This window comes from Salmo salar, chromosome 16 (assembly GCF_965601325.2).
Source record: "Salmo salar chromosome 16, fSalSal1, whole genome shotgun sequence".
Taxonomy (NCBI): Eukaryota; Metazoa; Chordata; class Actinopteri; order Salmoniformes; family Salmonidae; genus Salmo; species Salmo salar.
The window spans coordinates 24,093,944-24,117,092 of record NC_138306.1 but is presented as its reverse complement, the minus strand read 5'-3'; the positions used below and the strand labels follow the sequence as shown (position 1 = coordinate 24,117,092).

Genomic DNA, 23,149 nt, shown 5'->3' with positions numbered 1-23,149 from the left:
GCCAGGGTAACATAACCAAAGATAGGGAAAATTGCAGCAAAGAGGGAATCATTTATTTAATTGCGTTATCGTATATATTTTTTTTTTTACTTAATGTGAGAATGTGCTCACTTCCCGCAAACTTTAGATCATGCATATGCATATCTGTTAGTGGTTGAAATATTGTATTGCAAGCTGGCAAGTAAGTATTTTGTACAAATGGGGGTTATGATGAAAAGCTTATTCACAAAAAACTAAACCATGAAAACATATTAACAAGAATTCAACCATTTGCCATTAGTGAGAAGAGTGAAAATCTCTGTTTTATTTTTAGAATCTAAAATAAATTGGCAAAGGAATCTTATAATTAGACATAGGAATCTATTTCTGATTTATATTCATAACCATTGCCGAATATACAGTATTCCTCACCTTTTCTGGCCGTGATGGGTTTATATTTTTGAAAGAGCAATACAACAAAATACCATGTAACCTAGAAGCCTAGTAAATAGATAGGCTATATGTAGTTTTGCAATATCATAGGCAGTGCCATTTATAATACCGGTATACAGTCAAATTTAACAGCTGATCTTTTACATTGAAGTAGGCCTATTTATCAAGTTTCAAGTTTTTATTGTCACGTGCACAATTACTGCAAGATATTCAAACATTCTGCCAACACAGTAAATAGGCCGGAAGTGTATGTAAAATATTTGACAGTATGGGTAGGCTACAGTATTGCTGTGCGATAGGAGCATAACATTATTGCCTATTTAATCTCAGAGCCTATACTAAGGCAGGACATACAAACCCAATAATCTATTCATAAACTGAATATTGAACAACAATTTGTCTTTTGCATGCTGTGACCTAATTCGAATAGTTCCAAATTACACAGCAAATAAGGGCGTTGTTGTCACCATAAAAGGTGAACTATCCAAGATGGCGTAGTAGTCAGGCGTCTTTGTCTTCGTCTTGTCGTATCCCGTGTGTATATCTTTATATGTATATATTTTTATATCTTTTTTCTTCGCTTACATTTTTTTAGATTTTTCTTAAGCCCAACATCAACATACTCTCCTGCAACCCGCCTCACCCAATGTGGTATGGATCTGCTATTTTCTATACTTTACAACCGGAACCCCCAACAGAAGCTAGCCAGCTAACTAGCTACTAGTTAGTAGTCAGCTAGCCACTGATAGTGGTCATCAGCTAACCTTCAGCCCGGACAACTCCTGCCAGTCTGCACTTCGCGATTCATCCCAGAACTTATCTGACTTCTTTTTCTCCATATCTCCGGATTCCTACCGCAAGCTTTGAACCTCTTCACCTGGATCATCGCAGCTAGCTAGCTGCTATCCGATTGACCTCTCCTGGCTAACGTCTCTGTCCCGAAGTAAGCACCAATTAGCCTGGAGCTAGCCTATGCTAGGCCCATCTCCCGGCTAGCTGAAGAGGTCCATCAGCCACTCCTTGGGCAACAATACCTATTTTGCCAATTGGCATGGACCCCTTTTATTGCGGACACGGAGCCCCGCCGATCCATCACGACTGGACTACCGACTTAATCCGCCCGAGGGGGTTTTTCAACAGGCTCCTCCGTCGCGACGTTCCCTGAATGCCCATCTGCTAGCCTGCTAGCCGCCGTCCGCTAGCTGTCTAGAGCATACCGGACTGTTAGCTGAAGAGGTCCATCAACCAATTTCTTGGGCTACTATACCTATTTTGCAAATTGGCCTGGACGCTTTTACTACACGGACCTGTGCTGATCCATCACAACTTGGTCTGCCGACATAACCGCACGAGGGGGCTACAACAGACTTCTTCCATTGCGATGTCCCTCTAAGGCCCTTCTGCTAGCCTGCTAGCCCCGGCCCGCTAGCTGTCTGAATCTCCGTGTCTCCAGCCCGCCCAGCTACTCACTGAACCCTATGATCACTCGGCTACGCATGCCTCTCCCTAATGTCAATATGCCTTGTCCATTGCTGTTTTTGGTTGGTGACTATTGTCTTATTTCACTGTAGAGCCTCCAGCCCTGCTCAATATGACTCAGCTAACCCTCTTGTCCCACCTCCCACACATGCGGTGACCTCTCCTGGCTTAATTGATGTCTCTAGAGACAATACCTCTCTCATCGTCACTCAATGCCTAGGTTTACTTCCACTGTATTCACATCCTACCATACCTTTGTCTGTATATTATGCATTGAATCTATTCTACCGCGGCCAGAAACCTGCTCCTTTTACTCTCTGTTCCGAACGTACTAGACGACCAGTTCTTATAGCCTTTAGCCGTAACCTTATCCTACTCCTCCTCTGCTCCTCTGGTGATGTAGAGGTTAATCCAGGCCCTGCAGTGCCTAGCTCCACTCCCATTCCCCAGGCGCTCTCATTTGTTGACTTCTGTAACCGTAAAAGCCTTGGTTTCATGCATGTTAACATTAGAAGCCTTCTCCCCAAGTTTGTTTTATTCGCTGCTTTAGCAGACTCTGCCAACCCAGATGTCCTAGCTGTGTCTGAATCCTGGCTTAGGAAGGCCACCAAAAACCCTGAAATTTCCATCCCTAACTATAACATTTTCAGACAAGATAGAACTGCCAAAGGGTGCGGAGTTGCAATCTACTGCAGAGATAGCCTGCAGAGTTCTGTCTTACTATCCAGGTCTGTGCCCAAACAATTTGAGCTTCTATTTTTAAAAATCCACCTTTCCAGAACCGTTGCCGCTTGCTATAGACCACCTTCTGCCCACAGCTGTGCCCTGGACACCATATGTGAATTGATTGCCCCCCATCGATCTTCAGAGCTCATGCTGTTAGGTGACCTAAACTGGGACATGCTTAACACCCCGGCCATACTACAATCTAAGCTTGATGCCCTCAATCTTACACAAATTATCAATGAACCTACCAGGTACAACCCCAAATCCGTAAACACATGCACCCTCAAAGATATCATCCTAACCAACCTGCCCTCCAAATACACCTCTGCTGTCTTCCACCAGAATCTCAGCGATCACTGCCTCATTGCTTGCGTCCGTAATGGGTCTGCGGTCAAACGACCACCCCTCATCACTGTCAAACGCTCCCTAAAACACTTCATTGAGCAGGCCTTTCTAATCGACCTGGCCCGGGTATCCTGGAAGGATATTGACCTCATTCTGTCAGTAGAAGATGCCTGGTTATTCTTTAAAAGTGCTTTCCTCACAATCTTAAATAAGCATGCCCCATTAAAAAATTGTAGAACCAGGAACAGATATAGCCCGTGGTTCACTCCAGACCTGACTGTCCTTGACCAGCACAAAAACATCCTGTGGCATACTGCATTAGCATCGAATAGCCCCCGCGACATGCATTTTTTCAGGGAAGTTAGGAACCAATATACACAGACAGTTAGGAAAGCAAAGGCTAGCTTTTTCAAACAGAAATGTACATCCTGCAGCACATACTCCAAAAAGTTCTGGGACACTGTAAAGTCCATGGAGATTAAGAGCACCTCCTCCCAGCTGCCCACTGCACTGAGGCTAGGAAACAGTGTCACCACCGATAAATCCATGATATTTGAGAATTTCAATAAGCATTTTTCTACAGCTGGCCATGATTTCCACCTGGCCACCCCTACCCTGGTTAACAGCCCTGCACCCCCCACAGCAACTTGCCCAAGCCTCCCCCATTTCTCCCCCTGTTCTCTTTCATATCGTCTGAGATTCCCAAAGATTGGAAAGCTGCCGCGGTCATTCCCCTCTTCAAAGGGGGAGACACTCTAGACCCAAACTGCTACAGACCTATATCTATCCTACCCTGCCTTTCTAAGGTCTTTGAAAGCCAAGTTAACAAACAGATCACCGACCATTTCAAATCCCACCGTACCTTCTCCGCTATGCAATCTGGTTTCCGAACTGGTCATGGGTGCACCTCAGCCAAGCTCAATGTCCTAAACGATATCATAACCTCCATCGATAAGAGACAATACTGTGCAGCTGTATTCATAGACCTGGCCAAGGCTTTCGACTCTGTCAATCACCACATTCTTATTGGCAGACTCAACAGCTTTGGTTTCTCAAATGACTGCCTCGCCTGGTTCACCAACTACTTCTCAGACAGAGTTCAGTGTGTCAAATCGGAGGGCCTGTTGTCCAGACCTCTGGCACTCTCTATGGGGGTGCCACAGGATTCAATTCTCGGGCTGACTCTTTTCTCTGTATCCATCAATGATGTCATTCTTGCTGCTGCTGATTCTTTGATCCACGTCTACGCAGACGATACCATTCTGTATACTTCTGGCCCTTCTTTGGACACTGTGTTAACAAACCTCCAGATGAGCTTCAATGCCATACAACTCTCCTTCCGTGGCCTCCAACTGCTCTTAAATGCAAGTAAAACTAAATCCATACTATTCAACCGATCGCTACCAGCACCTGCCCGCCCGTCCAGCATCACTACTCTGGACGGTTCTGACTTAGAATATGTGGACATCTACAAATACATAGGTGTCTGGTTAGACTGTAAACTCTCCTTCCAGACTTACATTAAGCATCTGCAATCCAAAATTAAATCTAGAATCGGCTTCCTGTTTTGCAACAAAGCATCCTTCACTCATACTGCCAAACATACCCTCGTAAAACTGACTATCCTACCGATCCTTGACTTCGGCAATGTAATTTACAAAATAGCCTCCAACACTCTACTCAGCAAATTGGATGCAGTCTATCACAGTGCCATCCATTTTGTCACCAAAGCCCCATATACTACCCACCACTGCAACCTGTATGCTCTTGTTGGCTGGCCCTCGCTTCATATTCAAACCCACTGGCTCCAGGTCATCTATAAGTCTTTGCTAGTTAAAGCCCCGCCTTATCTCAGCTCACTGGTCACCATAGCAGCACCCACCCGTAGCCCGCGCTCCAGCAGGTATATTTCACTGGTCACCCCAAAGCCAATTGCCCTATTGGCCGCCTTTCCTTCCAGTTCTCTGCTGCCAATGACTGGAACGAATTGCAAAAATCACTGAAGCTGGAGACTCATATCTCCCTCACTAACTTTAAGCACCAGGTGTCAGAGCAGCTCACAGATCACTACACCTGTACATAGCCCATCTTGTAAATAGCCCATCCAACTACCTCATCCCCATACTGTTATTCTTTTTTCTTCTCCTTCGCACCCCAGTATCTCTACTTGCACATTCTTCTTCTGCACATCTATCACTGCAGTGTTTAATTGCTAAATTGTAATTATTTTGCCACTATGGCCTATTTATTGCCTTACCTCCCTTATCTTACTTCTTTATACCCATTTTTTCGATTGTGTTATTGACTGTATGTTTGTTTATTCCATGTGTAACTCTGTGTTGTTGTTTGTGTCGCACTGCTTTGCTTTATCTTGGCCAGGTCGCAGTTGTAAATGAGAACTTGTTCTCAACTAGCCTACCTGGTTAAATAAAGGTGAAATAAAAAAATAAATAAAAAATGGAGGCGTTTTCAAGGCGGAGTCTTAATTCTGGTTCACACACGCAGTTTTATGATAGGTCTGATTTATAAGGGGAAACATGTATGGCGTGTGCCAGTTTATAAATCTCAATATTTTTGTAAGTTCGCAGACTTTTCAGAAATGGTGCGCACAGAAATTTAGTGTGAAATTTACAAACATTTTCCCTGAGGCCCCAGGGAATTATCAACGTTTTCAGTCGCAATTTGCTTTAATCTCATAATAACTTCCATGAAATTGATCAAATGAAGACTGGTTTGTTCTAAGGTAACTTTAATATGGTACAGTAGCTAGTGTAAGCCTAAGAGCTCCTGTCTAGCTCAGGTTCAGTTAAATGTCAGCATTCATGTGACATTTATGTGAGGATTCAGAAATTATTTTGTTTAGCTAGCTAGCTAGCTACCTAACATAACCTAGCTGTGTAGCCTATATTACAATATGAATGACACTGTATGATAACATTACTGTACTTTTATATTCGTATGAGAGGGGTAAACATTAATTATTGATATGCTAACATTACTTGATCATGAAGCATGTTGTTAGTTAACTAGCTACCTAGCAGGAGTTAGCTGTGTAATGTCAGCTAATTGAATGTGTAAGGACGAGAAAATAAACCCTTGAATTGTCTGCACATGCTTGTGGATTGTTGCATTATTCAAGAGTGTAATATGGTTTGTTTGCATTATTCAGTATTGTAATATGTTTTAGAAGAAAAGTTGCTTGAATTGTTGAATAGTTTGTGCTTACTGGCTCGGGTCTACTGTGATATTTATGGTCAATTTGAATTGCGGACCAAGAATGTTTCATTGCCAGCCACAATGAAATGTAAGGCAAGGATTTAATGTGAATTGAAAAGTAGAACATCTCTTTCGCCACTCCGCTCCTCAGGCTCTCCTTCATCTTTCATAGTGGAAATATGGCCTTTCACTTTCTCCATTTCCTCTCCCTCTCCTCTCTCTTCTCTCTTTCTCTCTTCTCTCTTTCCTCTCCTCTCTCCTAACAGGACAGTAGCCTGTATTATGGTAGTAAACTGTTTCCATGGTGTCTACAGCAGTTAAAGAGTTGTATTGTCTACAGGCTATTACAGGGTTAAAGTCGTCTTGTGCTGCCATTACTATCTTTTTTTATATTTTTTTTATTTGGGGGGGTAGATCAGCTTTAATATTGCAGATAGATTGTGGCTTCCATCAATGTAATTGTCTGGATTATTTCCTATCTCCATATTTTTTTTGTAAATGTATACAGTACCAGTCAAACGTTTGGACACACCTACTCATTCCAAGGTGTGGAATAATAGTGAAGACATCAAAACGATCAAATAACACATAGGGAATCATGTAGTAACCAAAAAAAAGTGTTAAACAAATCAAAATATATTTGATATTTTAGATTCTTCAAAGTAGCCACCCTTTGCCTTGATGACAGCTTTGCACACTCTTGGCATTCTCTCAATCAACTTCATGAGTTAGTCACCTGGAATGCATTTCAATTAACAGGTGTGCCTTGTTAAAAGTTAATTTGTGGAATTTATTTTGTTCTTAATGTGTTTCAGCCAATCAGTTGTGTTGTGACAAGGTAGGGGTAATATACAGAAGATAGCCCTATTTGACCAAGTCCATATTATGGCAAGAACAGCTCAAATAAGCAAAGAGAAACAACAGTCCATAATTTCTTTAAGACATGAAGGTCAGTCAATATGGAAAATATTAAGAAAGTTTCTTCAAGTGCAGTCACAAAAACCATCAAGCGCTATGATGAAACTGGCTGTCATGAGGACCGCCACAGGAAAGGAAGACCCAGAGTTACCTCTGCAGCAGAGGATAAGTTCATTAGAGTTACCAACCTCAGAAATTGCAGCCCAAATAAATGCTTCACAGTGTTCAAGTAACATACACATCTCAACATCAACTGTTCAGAGGAGACTGTTTGAATTAGGCCTTCATGGTCGAATTTCTGCAAAGAAACCACTATTAAAGGACACCAATAAGCAGAAGAGACTTGCTTGGGCCAAGAAAAACGATCAATGGACATTAGACCGGTGGAATCTGTCTTTTGTGAGATGCAGAGTAGGTGAGCGGATGATCTCTGCATGTGTAGTTCCCACCATGAAGCATGGAGGAGGAGGTGTGATGGAGTGGGGGCGCTTTGCTGGTGACTCTGTCTGTTATTTATTTAGATTTCAAGGCACACTTAACCAGCATGGCTACCACAGCATTCTGCAGCGATGCGTCATCACATCTGGTTTGCGCTTAGTGGGACTATCATTTGTTTTTCAACAGGACAATAACCAACACACATACAGGCTGTGTAAGGGCTATTTCACCAAAAAAGGAGAGTGATGGAGTGCTGCATCAGATGACCTGGCCTCCACAATCACCCGACCTCAACCCAATTGAGATGGTTTGGGATGAGTTGGACCGCAGAGTGAAGGAAAAGCAGCCAACAATTGCTCAGCATTAGTGGGAACTGCTTCAAGACTGTTGGAAAAAGCATTCCAGGTGAAGCTGGTTGAGAGAATGCCAAGAGTGTGCAAAACTGTCATCAAGGCAAAGGGTGGCTACTTTGAAGAATCTCAAATATAAAATATATTTTGATTTGTTTAACACTTTGGTTACTACATAATTCCATATGTGTTATTTCATAGTGTTGATGTCTTCACTATTATTCTACAATGTAGAAAATAGTAAAAAAATAAACAATAACCTTGTCTAGGTGTGTCCAAACATTTGACTGGTACTGTATATAAATTATATTTAAAAAAATATGTATATTTTTTGTTTATTATTTTCCCTTAACCCCCCCCTAAATGGAGTACACTAATGGACAACAACACTTAGGCTCCTACTTCCAGCCTATACATATACATTTTGCGGACACAGTTTATTTTACAATATTTATCTTTTGTTTGTTTTCAGTCCCATCCTTCAGCTACCCTCAACACCTCCCATCTATCTCTGAACACCATCCAGTTTTGATTTCTATTTGCAATATATTTTTCAACTGTGCTGTTATGTTTCACAAAAGTTCTGAACCTTTATATTCTTATAGATTCTACTTATTATAAATTAAAGATTTTTTTTTTGCCAAGAGTATTATTAGTTTATTGATCGATTGACTATGATTTTTTAAATCACCCAGCAGTGGTATTTGCAGAGTCAGCTCCAGGTAAATGTTCAATTCTTTAGCCATTCCTAAACCTGTGACCAAAAACAAGCTACATATGACAATACCAAAACAAACAAAGCAAAATCTGCAGAGCTGGGATGGTTGTATTCCCCATATATATGGCATTCTATTGGTTGGAAGAATTTTGTGTCATAATTTCAATTGAAAAACTCTAAATTTAAATCCAGCATCATTTTGTGTATTAGTTCATAAACCATGTCCCATGGAAACGGTACATCGAAAATCTCTTCCCAAATAATTTGCAATCTATATGGCACAGCTGTCAATTTTTTGGGTCCTTAAATGAAACTGATATACTTTTTTATTTATCATAATTTTCTTTAGCCAATTTAGGTCTTTAAGGCAGGGCCAACAGACAAGGTCTTTACTTTCTCCCCCTTCCACTTGCCTCTTCCATTTTTGTGGCAATGCTGCAATTAGTTGGTTGTAATTTAGAGTAGATCAGCAATTTTCCAAATAATTTTGTTAGATGCATGTGTGACATAACTCCACCAGTCCTATTTATGATATTATTTACAAAAATTATACTTTAATTATTATTCTTTTTAAATTATATTGTTTTTTTAAATCAATTTGTATATTTGAGTTAAACAATCATTATTGTTGTAATATTACCATTATTGTGTTATTTATAACTAAGCTATGTTTTGTTTGTACCTTAAAACCTCTTACATCTAGACGTTCCGCTAGCGGAACACCGCTCCAATATCCAATGATAGGGCGTTGCGCGAAATACAAACTCCTCGAAAATCCGAAAACTTCAATTTTTCAAACATATGACTATTTTACACCATTTTAAAGACAAGACTCTCCTTTATCTAACCACACTGTCTGATTTCAAAAAGGCTTTACAACGAAAGCAAAACATTAGATTATGTCAGCAGAGTACCCAGCCAGAAATAATCAGACACCCATTTTTCAAGCTAGCATATAATGTCACAAAAACAAAACCACAGCTAAATGCAGCACTAACCTTTGATGATCTTCATCAGATGACACTCCTAGGACATTATGTTATACAATACATGCATGTTTTGTTTAATCAAATTCATATTTATATCAAAAACCAGCTTTTTACATTAGCATGTGACGTTCAGAACTAGCATTCCCACCAAACACTTCCGGTGAATTTACTAAATTACTCACGATAAATGTTCACAAAAAACATAACAATTATTTTAAGAATGATAGATACAGAACTCCTTTATGCAATCGCGTGTCCGATTTTAAAATAGCTTTTCGGTGAAAGCACATTTTGCAATATTCTGAGTAGATAGCCCGGCCATCACAGGCTAGCTATTTTGACACCCACCAAGTTTGGTACTCACCAAACTCAGATTTACTATAAGAAAAATTGGATTACCTTTGCTGTTCTTCGTCAGAATGCAATCCCAGGACTTCTACTTCAACAACAAATGTTGGTTTGGTTCCAAATAATCCATAGTTATATCCAAATAGCGGCGTTTTGTTCGTGCGTTCAAGACACTATCCGAAGGGTAACGAAGGGTGACGCGCGGACGCGTATCGTGACAAAAAATGTCAAAATATTCCATTACCGTACTTCGAAGCATGTTAAACGCTGTTTAAAATCAATTTTTATGCGATTTTTCTCATAAAATAGCGATAATATTCCGACCGGGAGTCGTTTTCGTTCAAAGACTGAAAGTGTAAAATGGCCTCTTCACGTGCACGCGCGCATCCGTCTCATTGTTCTCAGATCGACCACTATCCAAATGCGCTACTGTTTTTCAGCCATGGACTGCAAAGTCATCATTCAACGTTCTGCCGCCTTCTGAGAGCCTATGGGAGCCTTAGAAAGTGTCATGTTACAGCAGAGATCCTCTGTTTTCAATAAAGAGAATAAAGAAGGCCAAGAAATGGTCAGAGAGGGCACTTCCTGTTTGGAATCTTCTCAGGTTTTGGCCTGCCATATGAGTTCTGTTATACTCACAGACAGCATTCAAACAGTTTTAGAAACTTTAGGGTGTTTTCTATCCAAATCAAACCATTATAGGGATATTCTAGTTTCTGGGCAGGAGTAATAAACAGATTAAATCGGGTACGTTTTTTATCCGGCCGTGAAAATACTGCCCCCTATCCATAACAGGTTAAAATAGTTTTATGTCTGTGCAGTATATATACAGTTGAAGTCAGAAGTTTACATACACTTAGGTTGGAGTCATTAAAACTAATTTTTCACTCCACTAATTTCTTGTTAACAGACTATAGTTTTGGCAAGTCGGTTAGGATATCTACTTTGTGCATGACACAAGTAATTTTTCCAACAATTGTTTACAGACAGATAATTTCACTTATAATTCACTGTATCACAATTCCAGTGGGTCAGAAGTTTACATACACTAAGTTGACTGTGCCTTTAAACAGCTTGGAAAATTCCAGAAAATTATGTCATGGTTTTAGAAGCTTCTGATAGGCTAATTGACATAATTTGAATCAATTGGAGGTGTACCTGTGGATGTATTTCAAGGCCTACCTTCAAACTCAGTGCCTCTTTGCTTGACATCATGGGAAAATCAAAAGAAATCAGCCAAGACCTCAGAAAACAATTGTAGACCTCCACAAGTCTGGTTCATCCTTGGGAGCAATTTCCAAATGCCTGAAGATACCACGTTCATCTGTACAAACAATAGTACGCAAGTATAAACACCATGGGACCACGCAGCCGTCATACCGCTCAGGAAGGAGACCCATTCTGTCTCCTAGAGATGAACGTACTTTGGTGCAAAGAGTGCAAATCAATCCCAGAACAACAGCAAAGGACCTTGTGAAGATGCTGGAGGAAACAGGTACAAAGTATCTATATCCACCATCAAACGAGTCCTATATCGACATAACCTGAAATGCCACTCAACAAGGAAGATGCTACTGCTCCAAAACCTCCATAAAAAGCCAGACTACGGTTTGCAACTGCACATGGGACAAAGATCATACTTTTTCGAGAAATGTCCTCTGGTCTGATGAAACAAAAATAGTTCTGTTTGGACATAATGACCATCGTTATGTTTGAAGGAAAAAGTGGGAGGCTTGCAAGCCGAAGAACACCATTCCAACTGTGAAGCATGGGGGTGGCAGCATCATGTTGTGGGGGTGCTTTGCTGCAGGAGGGACTGGTGCACTTCACAAAATAGATGGCTTCATGAGAAAGGAAAATGATGTGGATATATTGAAGCAACATCTCAAGACATCAGTCAGGAAGTTAAAGCTTGGTCGCAAATGGGTCTTCCAAATGGACAATGACCCCAAGCATACTTCCAAAGTTGTGGCAAAATGGCTTAAGGACAACAAAGTCAAGGTATTGGAATGGCCATCACAAAGCCCTGACCTCAATCCTATAGAAAATTTGTGGGCAGAACTGAAAAAGCGTGTGTCAGCAAGGAGGCCTACAAACCTGACTCAGTTACACCAGCTCTGTCAGGAGGAAGGGGCCAAAATTCACCCAACTTATTGTGGGAAGTTTGTGGAAGGCTACCCGAAACGTTTGACCGAAGTTAAACAATTTAAGGGCAATGCTACCAAATACTATTTGAGTGTATGTAAACTTCTGACCCACTGGGGATGTGATGAAAGAAATAAACGCTGAAATAAATAATTCTCTCTACTATTATTCTGACATTTCACATTCTTTAAATAAAGTGGTGATCCTGACTGACCTAAGACAGGGAATTTTTACTAAGATTAAATGTCAGGAATTGTGAAAAATTGAGTTTAAATGTATTTGGCTAAGGTGTATGGAAACTTCTGACTTCAACTGTATATATATGTGTGTGTTTTCAACGTTGCACTGTATGTACTGTATCGTTTGCACTATAAAATAGTTATCAAGTGATGAGTTACAGTACAGTACAGTAATTACTACTGTACATGTACCTTACATTTCCCTAGCTTCTCAGGGCTGAAGATGCTAGCTGGCAGTCTTGTCCCTGGAGATGAGATGTTTAGGGCCATACGATGTGTGACGCATGATGCACAAATACTGAGTCAGCAGATAGTGTGTGTGTGTGTGTGTGACTTTGTGTGTGTATGTGTGTTCTTAGATGCCAGTAACTTGATGTCATAATGTTGTGTGATTGAGGCTGTTAATTTGAGAGATTACAGTTCCTCATGCACACACACGTTGCACTCAGAATTTATATTACAGCCATAATCACGAGGATTGTAAACATTTGGCTCTGACCCTACTTTCCGTGTCAGTTGAACATAAAATCCTCTGCCAGCTACTGTATAAAACTGAAATGGGAGTAGGAGGGAGCGGTGTTTACAGTGTGTGTGTTCCATTCTCTTCCGTGGTGTAATGACAGAGCAGGAAATAGCACACACATACTCTCAGGGTTAATGAGCATGGGCAGTGTAAATGCTTGTTTACCAATCCTAATGTCACACACACACACACACACACACACACACACACACACACACACACACACACACACACACACACACACACACACACACACACACACACACACACCACACACAGGTTGACGTTTATTGAGTCTTGTCCTTGCGGCAGAACTGAGCGATTTCCACTAGATAGGACAGCTGTATATTGTAAAAATTCAGGAAAACAAAAATGAGCTTTTGGTGTTCATTTTAGGTGAAGTTTATTAGGCATTGGAATTAGCAGTGTGGTTAAAGTTAGGGTTAAGGTTATATTTGAAAGATTTTATGACTTTGTGCCTGTGCCAGCGAGTTACCACTCTGCAGAGCTGCCATGACGAAAAACGCTAACCTGCCACACACACACACACACAAAGGTCAGAGCAGGTCCCTCTGCCACACTGTGTGTGTGTGTGTGTGTGTGTGTGTGTGTGTGTGTGTGTGTGTGTGTGTGTGTGTGTGTGTGTGTGTGTGTGTGTGTGTGTGTGTGTGTGTGTGTGGCGTGTGTGCGTGTGTGCGTGTGTGCGTGCGTGCGTGCGTGTGTGCGTGCGCGTGCGCATAAGAGAGACACAGGGCTGAGTTATTTTTTGTTTATATGTGTGTGTGTGTAACTGCTGGGCTGTCATGTTGTCCACTCTAAACACTCCACCATCCCTCGTCAGCCCCTGTCCCCCTGGCCAAGCATAGACTCAGGGGTCAGGGGAGAGATGTCACTGTCAGGGCCCCTGCAGCAGACAGGGCTGATGTGTGAGGACAGAGTGATGGATGAAGTCTACCCCTGCTCCTCCCTCCATCCTCATCCTCTTGCTCCTCCTCATTCTTAAGAGTGGGGGAGGAGAGAGGGAGAAGAGAAGAGGTGGCTGGAGGTGTGAGAGGGAGGGGGTAGACAGGAAGGGGGAGTAGGATGGAGGGGAGAAAGAAGGGTATGGGGATAGAAAGGGAGAGAGGGTGAAAGAGAAGGGAGGGGGACAGTGAGGGAATCACGTGATTGTGTAGCAGCTGCATGACTGAGAGGGCTGTTCCTGGAGGAGCGAGAACAAGACCGAGAGAATGAGAGAGAACGAGAGATAGAGAGAGCAAGACAGAGAGAGGGAATGAGAGAGAGACGGAGCGTGAAGAAGAAAGAGGGAGAGTGTGAAAGGGAAAGAGAGCGTGAGAGAAAAGATAATGCCAGCAGGAAGAACAGGGAGCCGGTGAGTGTTGTTTGTTATGTCCTAGTGTATGTTTGCCTGGTGTGGTGAGTATGTGTATCAATGTGTATGTATTTTTGTGAGAGAGAAAAGATAAACAAACCAAAGCGAGCATGGAAAGGGGAAATATAGAGGCAGAGTGTGTATTCATGTTTGTGTGAGTTATTTTGCTAAATAAGCTCAAAAGCATGTTAGAGAAACAGAGAGAGAAAGAGAGAAACAGAGAGAGAGAGAGACAGAGAGAAACAGAGACAGAGAGAAACAGAGAGAAACAGAGACAGAGAGAAACGGAGAGAGAGAGAGACAGAGAGAAACAGAGAGAGAGATAAACAGAGAGAAACAGAGACAGAGAGAAACAGAGAGAGAGAAACAGAGAGAGAGAAACAGAGAGAGAGAAACAGAGAGAGAGAAACAGAGAGAAAGAGGGAGAAACAGGGAGAAAGAGGGGGCTAAAGGAGTGGGAATAGGAGAGAGAGAGGATGTGGCGATGTCTCAACACACACGCAGCTGTAAGGATCTGAGTGTGTGTGTCTGTCTCTCTGTCTGTAGAAGTGGTGGGGGGGTATATGATGGTTGGGTTAAATTCAGTGCTAATAGCTGTATGTGGGTCACTGGGAGGGCAGTGGGGGAACACTAATAATGTTAGTGTGTGTCTGGGTGTGAGCGTGTGTGTGTGCGCCTATGTGTGTGTGTGTGTGTGTGTGTGTGTCTGCTTGCTTGCCTGTGTGTGTGTATGTCATTGTCACGGCTCTGACAGACTAACCTGACCTCTGACCTTATACTTGACCTCAGCTCCTTCCCCATCTCTCAGAGCCGTCACACACACGCTGTTCTATTATGATAGCGAGAACCCGAAAAGGCTAAATATTCATAATTTCACTTTTTTGTCCTCCCCTTCTCCCTCTATCTTTCCAGGTATGAACCATGAGTCAAAGTCGCGGTCATTAGGAATGATCTCCACGGCATCTCGCACCACGGCGACGGTCAGCCCTCTTACCCCGCTAGCCAACGGGAGTGTGGCTGCTCAGTCTGCTCACTCCGGATTCGCTGCCGCTCTCCGTCAACTGGCCAAACAGGCTGAAGACCCCAGAGGTTAGCACAGTGACCCCGCCTCCTCTTACCTCAGGACAGAATATATCATCTATACAAAATCCATCCATCCGTGTTTGTGTGTTAGCTCCTAATGCAGGTAATTACCTGCTATTACATATTCCCTCTCACTCTCTCTTTCCCTCTCTCTCACTCCCACTCACTCTCTCACCCTCTCTTTCCCTCTCTCTCACTCCCACTCACTCTCTCACCCTCTCTTTCCCTCTCTCTCACTCCCACTCACTCTCTCACCCTCTCTTTCCTTCTCTCTCACTCCCACTCACTCTCTCACCCTCTCTTTCCCTCTCTCTCACTCCCACTCACTCTCTCACCCTCTCTTTCCCTCTCTCTCACTCCCACTCACTCTCTCACTCTCTCTTTCCTTCTCTCACTCCCACTCACTCTCTCACTCTCTCTTTCCTTCTCTCTCACTCCCTCTCACTCTCTCACTCTCTCTTTCCCTCTCTCTCACTCCCACTCACTCTCACACCCTCTCTTTCCTTCTCTCTCACTCCCACTGACTCTCTCACTCTCTCTTTCCTTCTCTCACTCCCACTCACTCTCTCACTCTCTCTTTCCTTCCCTGTCACTTCCACTCACTCTCTCACCCTCTCTTTCCTTCTCTCTCACTCCCACTCACTCTCTCACCCTCTCTTTCCTTCTCTCACTCTCACTCACTCTCTTGCCCTCTCTTTCCTTCTCTCTCACTCCCACTCACTCTCTCACCCTCTCTTTCCTTCTCTCACTCTCACTCACTCTCTTGCCCTCTCTCACCCTCTCTCTCACTCCCACTCACTATCTTGCCCTCTCTTTCCTTCTCTCTCACTTCCACTCACTCTCTCACTCTCTCTTTCCTTCCCTGTCACTTCCACTCACTCTCTCACCCTCTCTTTCCTTCTCTCTCACTCTCACTCACTCTCTCACCCTCTCTTTCTTTCTCTCTCACTCACACTCACTATTTCACCCTCTCTTTCCTTCTCTCACACTCACTCTCACCCTGTCTTTCCTTCTCTCTCATTCGCACTCACTATCTCACCCTCTCTTTCCTTCTCTCTCACTCACACTCACTCTCGTTCTCTCCCTGCCTATCCCTTATACTATCCCCTTTATACTAACCCTCTCTCTTTCACTCATCTCTTCCATTTGTTTTTCTGGCATCACTCTCCCCCGCCAACTCTCTCTCCCTCTTCCTCTCTCTTTCTCTCTCTGTCATCTCCCTCTTGGATGAGCCCCATTAGCTGCTTTTGTGTGTTTACATGCGTGCGTGTGCATGCTTGTGTGTGTGTTGATTAGTGAGACGTCTAATTTTTACAGTAATGGCTTTCTGATGGCCTCTGCTGTGAAATTCCCCCCCCCCCCCCCCTCTCTCTCGCTCTCTCTCTCTCTCTCTCTCTCTCTCTCACTCTCTCTCTCTCTCTCTCTCTCACTCTCTCTCTCTCGCTCTCTCTCTCCCCTAGGTTCTTCTCCCAATAGTGAGTCTCCAGTCTCCTCTCCAGCCACCAGTCTCAGTTCTCCAGTCAACACTCCTAAGAGGGGGTTGTCAGGACCACTCCAGACCCCAATTCGGGGACACAGCCTTCCCTCCACCCCTTCTGTAGTCACTATCGCCCCCACTCCCACCAAGACCGGCAGCATTCTCTGGAGAGGAGAAGGGCGCCAGGTAAGAAGAAACACACACAGAACTTTAGTACTCTTCTCTTCTCTCCTCCACTTTACTCTGTCTTTATCTCTTTATCTAACCCCTCTCCCTTCTTTTCCTGACAAGGTTATACAGGGGTCAATGAGCCATGGAGTCATCTCCTTTCTCATTTTTTCTCCCTCTTATCTTCTCTCTCTTTTTCTGTCTTTCCCCCACCCCTCCTGCTACCACTTCCACCATTAAAGAAATAGTCCCAACGTTTATCCAAGTCAATGTGTCAGGATCCCCCGTCCCTCTCATCTCTATTTCTGTCTCCATCTCTGTTTCTCTCTGAGAGAGAGGGTAAAGAGGAGTCACCCAGTGGACCCATACTGGAGAGAAAAAGCGGTAGCTGTAGACGCTGTCTCCAATTGTTATATTTCCTGATTGTGTGTTTGGTGTGTGTGTGTAGTTTCAGGGAGCTTTGTGTACGTTTGCTTTTGTCCCAAGACCCCTCTGTGTATGTGTGTTTGTATTTAAGCTGGAGTGAGGAACCAAGCCCCCTAAACAATCCAGGGGTTAGCCCCCTGAGCAGCCTTTCTCCCCCTCACAAAGAGCAGTCTGTCTGGCTCGGCTTCCTACCCTGGGGCTCCTATTCATAGAGGGGTCAGCGGAAGAGAGAAAGAGAGAGCAAGGAGAGTGAGGGTTAAAGAGGCAGAGAAATGGACAGAGTGGGGGAGAGAGTGGGGGAGAGAGAAAGAGAGCGAGTGGGGGGGAGAGAGAGTGGGGGAGAGAGATGGAGAGAGAGAGTGTGGGAGAGAGAGAAAGTTGGGGGGAGAGAGAGAAAGAATGGGGGAGGGGAAGGGGTACAGAGAGAGAGAGGGGAAGTGGGACAGAGTGAAAAAGAAAGGGGGAGAGGGGATAGATAAAAGGGAGTATGAAGGAAGTTAAAGATTGAAAGGATGTGATGTTTTGACTTCCGGTACATTGATGTAGCAGGTGCTTCACATTCAGTCAGAGTACATCCAGTTCAACCAATAATGACAGCATGTCCTGTGTCTGTAAGGCCAGGGGTCAAGGTGTGTTCTGGGAGCTGCTGCAATTTGTTCTGCACCGGATAACCCCAACACACACACACGTGCACACACACACATACATACGTACACACACAGACACGCGCATGCTTTGTCCCTTGATCCTCCTCTTTACAACGGTGGATGGAGACCAGAGAGAGGCGATAATGACTAGGGAGAGAGATCAGAGAGAGAGATCAGAGATCAGAGACCAAAGACCAAAGAGACACCAGAAAGAGACTGGAGTGTGTTTGATCATTATTGGAAAGCCTGGTGTGAATCTGATTTCTCTGAGAGAGATATTCAAAGATATTCAAAGCACATAGATTTCACTGCTGCAGCCAGAAACCCTGGTTGTTGGAGTGAACCTAGACTTTATTATCCAACACTAGGCATTAGCACTGGGAGCTAATACAAGTCCTCAGCAAGGTTACTCGTGTGGGAGTAGTTTGGTGGAGTGAGTGAGTGAGTGAATGAGTGAGTGAATGTTTATACTTTATGGAGAGAGGTAGACAGCAGAGAAAGATGAAGGGTGTAGTATAGGGAGGATGAGTTTTAGGATGTCCCCTCCTGCCCTGATCTTGACTTCCTCTGACATATCAGAAGCACTTCTCCACCCGGGTGGGCTTTTAGCTCGCAGCTAAGAGGTCATCTCCCCTCCCTTTCCCCCCTCTTCTCTCCTTCCTCTACCCTACTCTCCTTCCTCTACCCTACTCTCCTTCCTCTACCCTACTCTCCTTCCTCTACCCTACTCTCCTTCCTCTACCCTACTCTCCTTCCTCTACCCTACTCTCCTTCCTCTATCCTATTCTCCATCCTCTACCCTACTCTCCTTCCTCTACCCTACTCTCCATCCTTTGTCCTCTCGCTCTCCCTCCCTGCCTCAAGGCTCTTAGAGCTATTAATGTGTGAGTCTCTTACCTTGACCAAGAAGAAGGTGTGTGTGTGTGTGTGTGTGTGTGTGTGTGTGTGTGTGTGTGTGGTGTGTGTGGTGTGTGTGTGTGTGTGTGGTGTGTGTGTGTGTGTGTGTGTGTGTGTGTGTGTGTGTGTGGTGTGTGTGTGTGTGAATAGCGAACAGACATGACAAGGGTGCCTGTCACGACTTCCGCTGAAGTCGGCTCCTCTCCTTGTTCGGGCGGTGGTCGGTGGTCGACGTCACCGGTCTTCTAGCCATCGCCGCTCCACTGTTCATTGTTCCATTTGTTTTGTCTTGTTTCCCCGCACACCTGGTTTACATTCCCAAATCACACTACATATATATTCCCTCTGTTCCCCCATGTCTTTGTGTGGAATTGTTCGTGTTACTCGCCAGGCTGGTTTTTCCCCAGGAACCGTGTTGTACCCGAGTGTGTTTAATTGTTTAACTTATGCATTATTGTGACTGTTGTCGCGCTTTGCACTTTTGCCATTTGGCTGGAGGTTTTTGACGCAGTTGCGTCCATCTGTTGTTACTTCTGCCAATTAAAGTGTGCGCCTGATCACAACTCTCCGCTCTCCTGCACCTGACTTCTTACCAGTAGCACACAACCTGACAGAATTCCACACCTCCAATGGGGTCAGCAGGAGCAGGAACCCCGGTCCGAGGGGTCGAGGAGCGTGTCCGAGAACACTCGGCGATGCTGTAACATCTCGGACCCACGATGGATCGCGTTGTCCAGACCATGGACCGCTGGGAGAGACAGGGAGTCTCCAGCGCCTCGACCAGCACAACCGGGTTTACCACTACCCGTCCCTCCTGCATCCGGTCCCAGTGAGATACGTCTCGAACTTCCCAGGGAGTATGATGGGACGGCAGCACGGTGCCAGGGGTTCCTATTAGAACTGGACCTCTACCTGGCCACCGTTCACCCGGGTCCCTCGGGAAGGTAGAGGGTGTCCGCCCTCATCTCGTGCCTCTCGGGGAGAGCTCTGGAGTGGGCAAACGTCGTGTGGGGAGAAGGAGATGCGGCATTGGACCACTTCGAGGAGTTCACCCGCCGCTTCTGGGCAGTCTTCGACCATCCGCCCGAGGGTAGAGCGGCAGGTGAACGTCTCTTCCACCTGAGGCAGGGGACGAGGAGCGCCCAGGAGTTCGCCCTGGAATTTCGGACCTTGGCCGCCGGAGCAGGTTGGAACGACAGGGCCCTCATCGACCACTACCGCTCCGGTGCCTATGGAGCTGGGAGGGGCTCCTCTCAGGGAGGCCGGAGGAGGGGCCTTCACGTGCACCATCTGTGGCCGCAAAGGGCACACTGCTGGTCGGTGCCGGGTTGGTGCCTCTAGGAGTTGAGGCAGCAGGCAGGGCTCTCTGGCGTCACCCCAGGTGAGTTTGCACCACTCTCATCCAGAGCCCTCTGTTGTCCACCTGTTTGTGCATGTTGTTTTTCCCGAGTTTTCCCCGCACTCCCAGCATAAGGCGCTAGTCGATTCAGGCGTGGCTGGGAATTTTATCGACAGAGCATTCGCCCTTAGTTTAGGGATCCCCATTGTTCCTGTGGTTAGACCCTTCCCGGTACACACTCTGGATAGTGGACCATTAGGGTCCGGGTTAATCAGGGAGCCACCATCTCTCTGGGCATGGTGATGCAGGGGGGTCACGAGGAGAGAATCAGTCTCTTCCTCATTGACTCTCCTGCGTTTCCCGTGGTACTAGGCCTTCCCTGGTTAGCTCGTCATGACCCCACTATTTCATGGCAACAGAGGGCTATCATGGGGTGGTCGCGAGAGTGCTCGGGGAGGTGTGTAGGAGTTTCCGTTGGTGCTACCACGGTGGAAAGTCCAGACCAGGTCTCCACCGTGCGCATCCCCCCTGAATATGCCGATTTGGCTCTCGCCTTCTCCAAAAAGAAGGCGACTCAAAAACCACCCCATCGACGGGGGGGTTGTGCGATAAATCTCCTGGTAGATGCCGCACTTCCCAGGAGTCACGTGTATCCCCTGTTGCAAGCAGAGACAGTGGCTATGGAGACATATGTCTCTGAATCCCTGCATCAGGGGTACATTCGGTCCTCCACTTCACCTGCCTCCTCGAGTTTCTTTTTTGTGAAGAAGAAGGAGGGAGGTCTGCGCCCGTGTATTGACTATCGAGGTCTAAATCAAATCACGGTGAGGTACAGTTACTCGCTACCTCATTGCCACGGCGATTGAGTCAATGCACGGGGCGCGCTTCTTCACTAAACTGGATCTCAGGAGCGCTTATAACCTGGTGCGTACCCGGGAGGGAGACGAGTGGAAGACAGCGTTCAGTACCACCTCAGGGCATTATGAGTACCTCGTCATGCCGTACGGGTTGATGAATGCTCCATCAGTCTTCCAATGCTTTGTAGACGAGATTTTCCGGGACCTGCACGGGCAGGGTGTAGTGGTGTATATCGATGACATTCTGATATACTCCACTTCACGCGCCGAGCATGTGTCCCTGGTGCGCAGGGTGCTTGGACGACTGTTGGAGCATGACCTGTACGTCAAGGCTGAGAAATGCCTGTTCTTTCAGCAGGTCGTCTCCTTCCTAGGGTACCGCATTTCCCCCTGAGGGGTGGAGATGGAGAGTGACCGCATTTCAGCCGTGCATAATTGGCTGACTCCCACCACGGTAAAGGAGGTGCAGCGGTTTTTAGGGTTTGCCAATTACTACCAGAGATTTATCCGGGGTTTTGGGCAGGTGGCGGCATCCATTACCTCGACTGCTGAAGGGGGGTCCTGTACGTTTGCAGTGGTCGGCTGAGGCGGACAGGGCTTTTGGGCACCTAAGGGCTCTGTTTACCTCGACTCCCGTGCTGGCCCATCCGGATCCCTCTTTGGCGTTCATAGTGGAGGTGGACGCGTCCGAGGCTGGGATAGGAGCCGTGATCTCTCAGCGCTCGGGCACGCCACCGAAGCTCCGCCCCTGTGCTTTCTTCTCGAAGAAGCTCAGCCCGGTGGAGCGGAACTATGATGTGGGAGACCGGGAGCTGTTGGCTGTGGTTAAGGCTTTGAAGGCGTGGAGACTTTGGCTTGAGGGGGCTAAACACCCTTTCCTCATCTGGACTGACCACCGCAACCTGGAGTACATCCGGGCAGCGAGGAGACTGAATCCTCGCCAGGCAAGGTGGGCCATGTTTTTTACCCATTTTGTGTTTTCCTCCTGTCCTACAGACCAGATTCCAAAAATGTGAAGGCAGACGCACTGTCCCGGCTGTATGACACAGAGGAGTGGCCCATGGATCAGACTCCCATACTCCCGGCCTCCTGCCTGGTAGCGCCGGTCGTATGGGAGCTGGACGCGGACATTGAGCAGGCGTTACGTACAGAGCCTGCTCCCCTCCGGTGTCCCGTCGGGCGTCTGTAGATTCCGTCTACTGTCCGTGACCAGTTGATCTATTGGGCCCACACGTCACCCTCCTCTGGTCATCCGGGGATCGGTTGGACGGTGTGCAGCCTGAGTGGGAAGTACTGGTTCCCTACCTTCGCAAAGGACGTGAGGGTTTATGTTTCCTCCTGCTCGGTGTGCGCCCAGTGTAAGGCTCCTAGACACCTGCCCAGAGGTAAGCTACATCCCTTACCCGTTCCACAACGGCCTTGGTCACACCTGTCAGTGGATTTTCTGACCGATCTTCCTCTCTCACAGGGAAACACCACGATCCTGGTCGTTGTGGATCGTTTCTCTAAGTCCTGTCGTCTCCTCCCTCTGCCTGGTCTCCCTACAGACTGCGGAGGCCTTGTTTACACATGTCTTCCGGCACTACGGGGTGCCTGAGGATATAGTGTCTGATCGAGGTCCCCAGTTCACTTCAAGAGTCTGGAAGGCGTTCATGGAACGTCTGGGCGCCTCGATCAGCCTTAATGGGCAGGTGGAGAGAGTGAACCAGGATGTGGGCAGGTTTCTGCGGTCATATTGCCAGGACCGGCCGGGGGAGTGGGCGTCGTTCGTGCCCTGGGCAGAGATGGCGCAGAACTCGCTCCGCCACTCCTCCACTAACCTCTCCCCCTTTCAGTGCGTATTGGGGTACCAGCCAGTTCTGGCGGCGTGGCATCAGGGTCAGACCAAGGCTCCTGCGGTGGACGACTGGTTCAGGCGCGGGGAGGAGACATGGGAGGCCGCCCATGTTCACCTCCAGCGGGCCGCGCTGCGCCACAAAACCAGCGCAGACCGTCACCGCAGTGAGGCCCCGGTGTT

General features: G+C 45.9%; 1 protein-coding gene across 6 annotated transcripts in view; it reads left to right on the top strand.

The window, feature by feature from the left end:
- Positions 1-23,149, top strand: part of LOC106573381 (genetic suppressor element 1) — a 43,942-nt gene that overhangs the window by 6,839 nt on the left and 13,954 nt on the right. For 5 of the 6 annotated variants that reach the window (XM_082962611.1, XM_014148388.3, XM_082962612.1 and 2 more), the window contains exons 2-3: positions 15,151-15,327; positions 16,782-16,984. In XM_082962611.1, coding sequence (XP_082818737.1) covers positions 15,153-15,327; positions 16,782-16,984 — 378 coding nt within the window. In that variant the 5' untranslated portion in view covers positions 15,151-15,152. Of the gene's footprint in view, positions 1-14,019; positions 14,239-15,150; positions 15,328-16,781; positions 16,985-23,149 lie in introns of those variants that run through there. The other variant, XM_014148386.3, reaches the window with a different exon arrangement.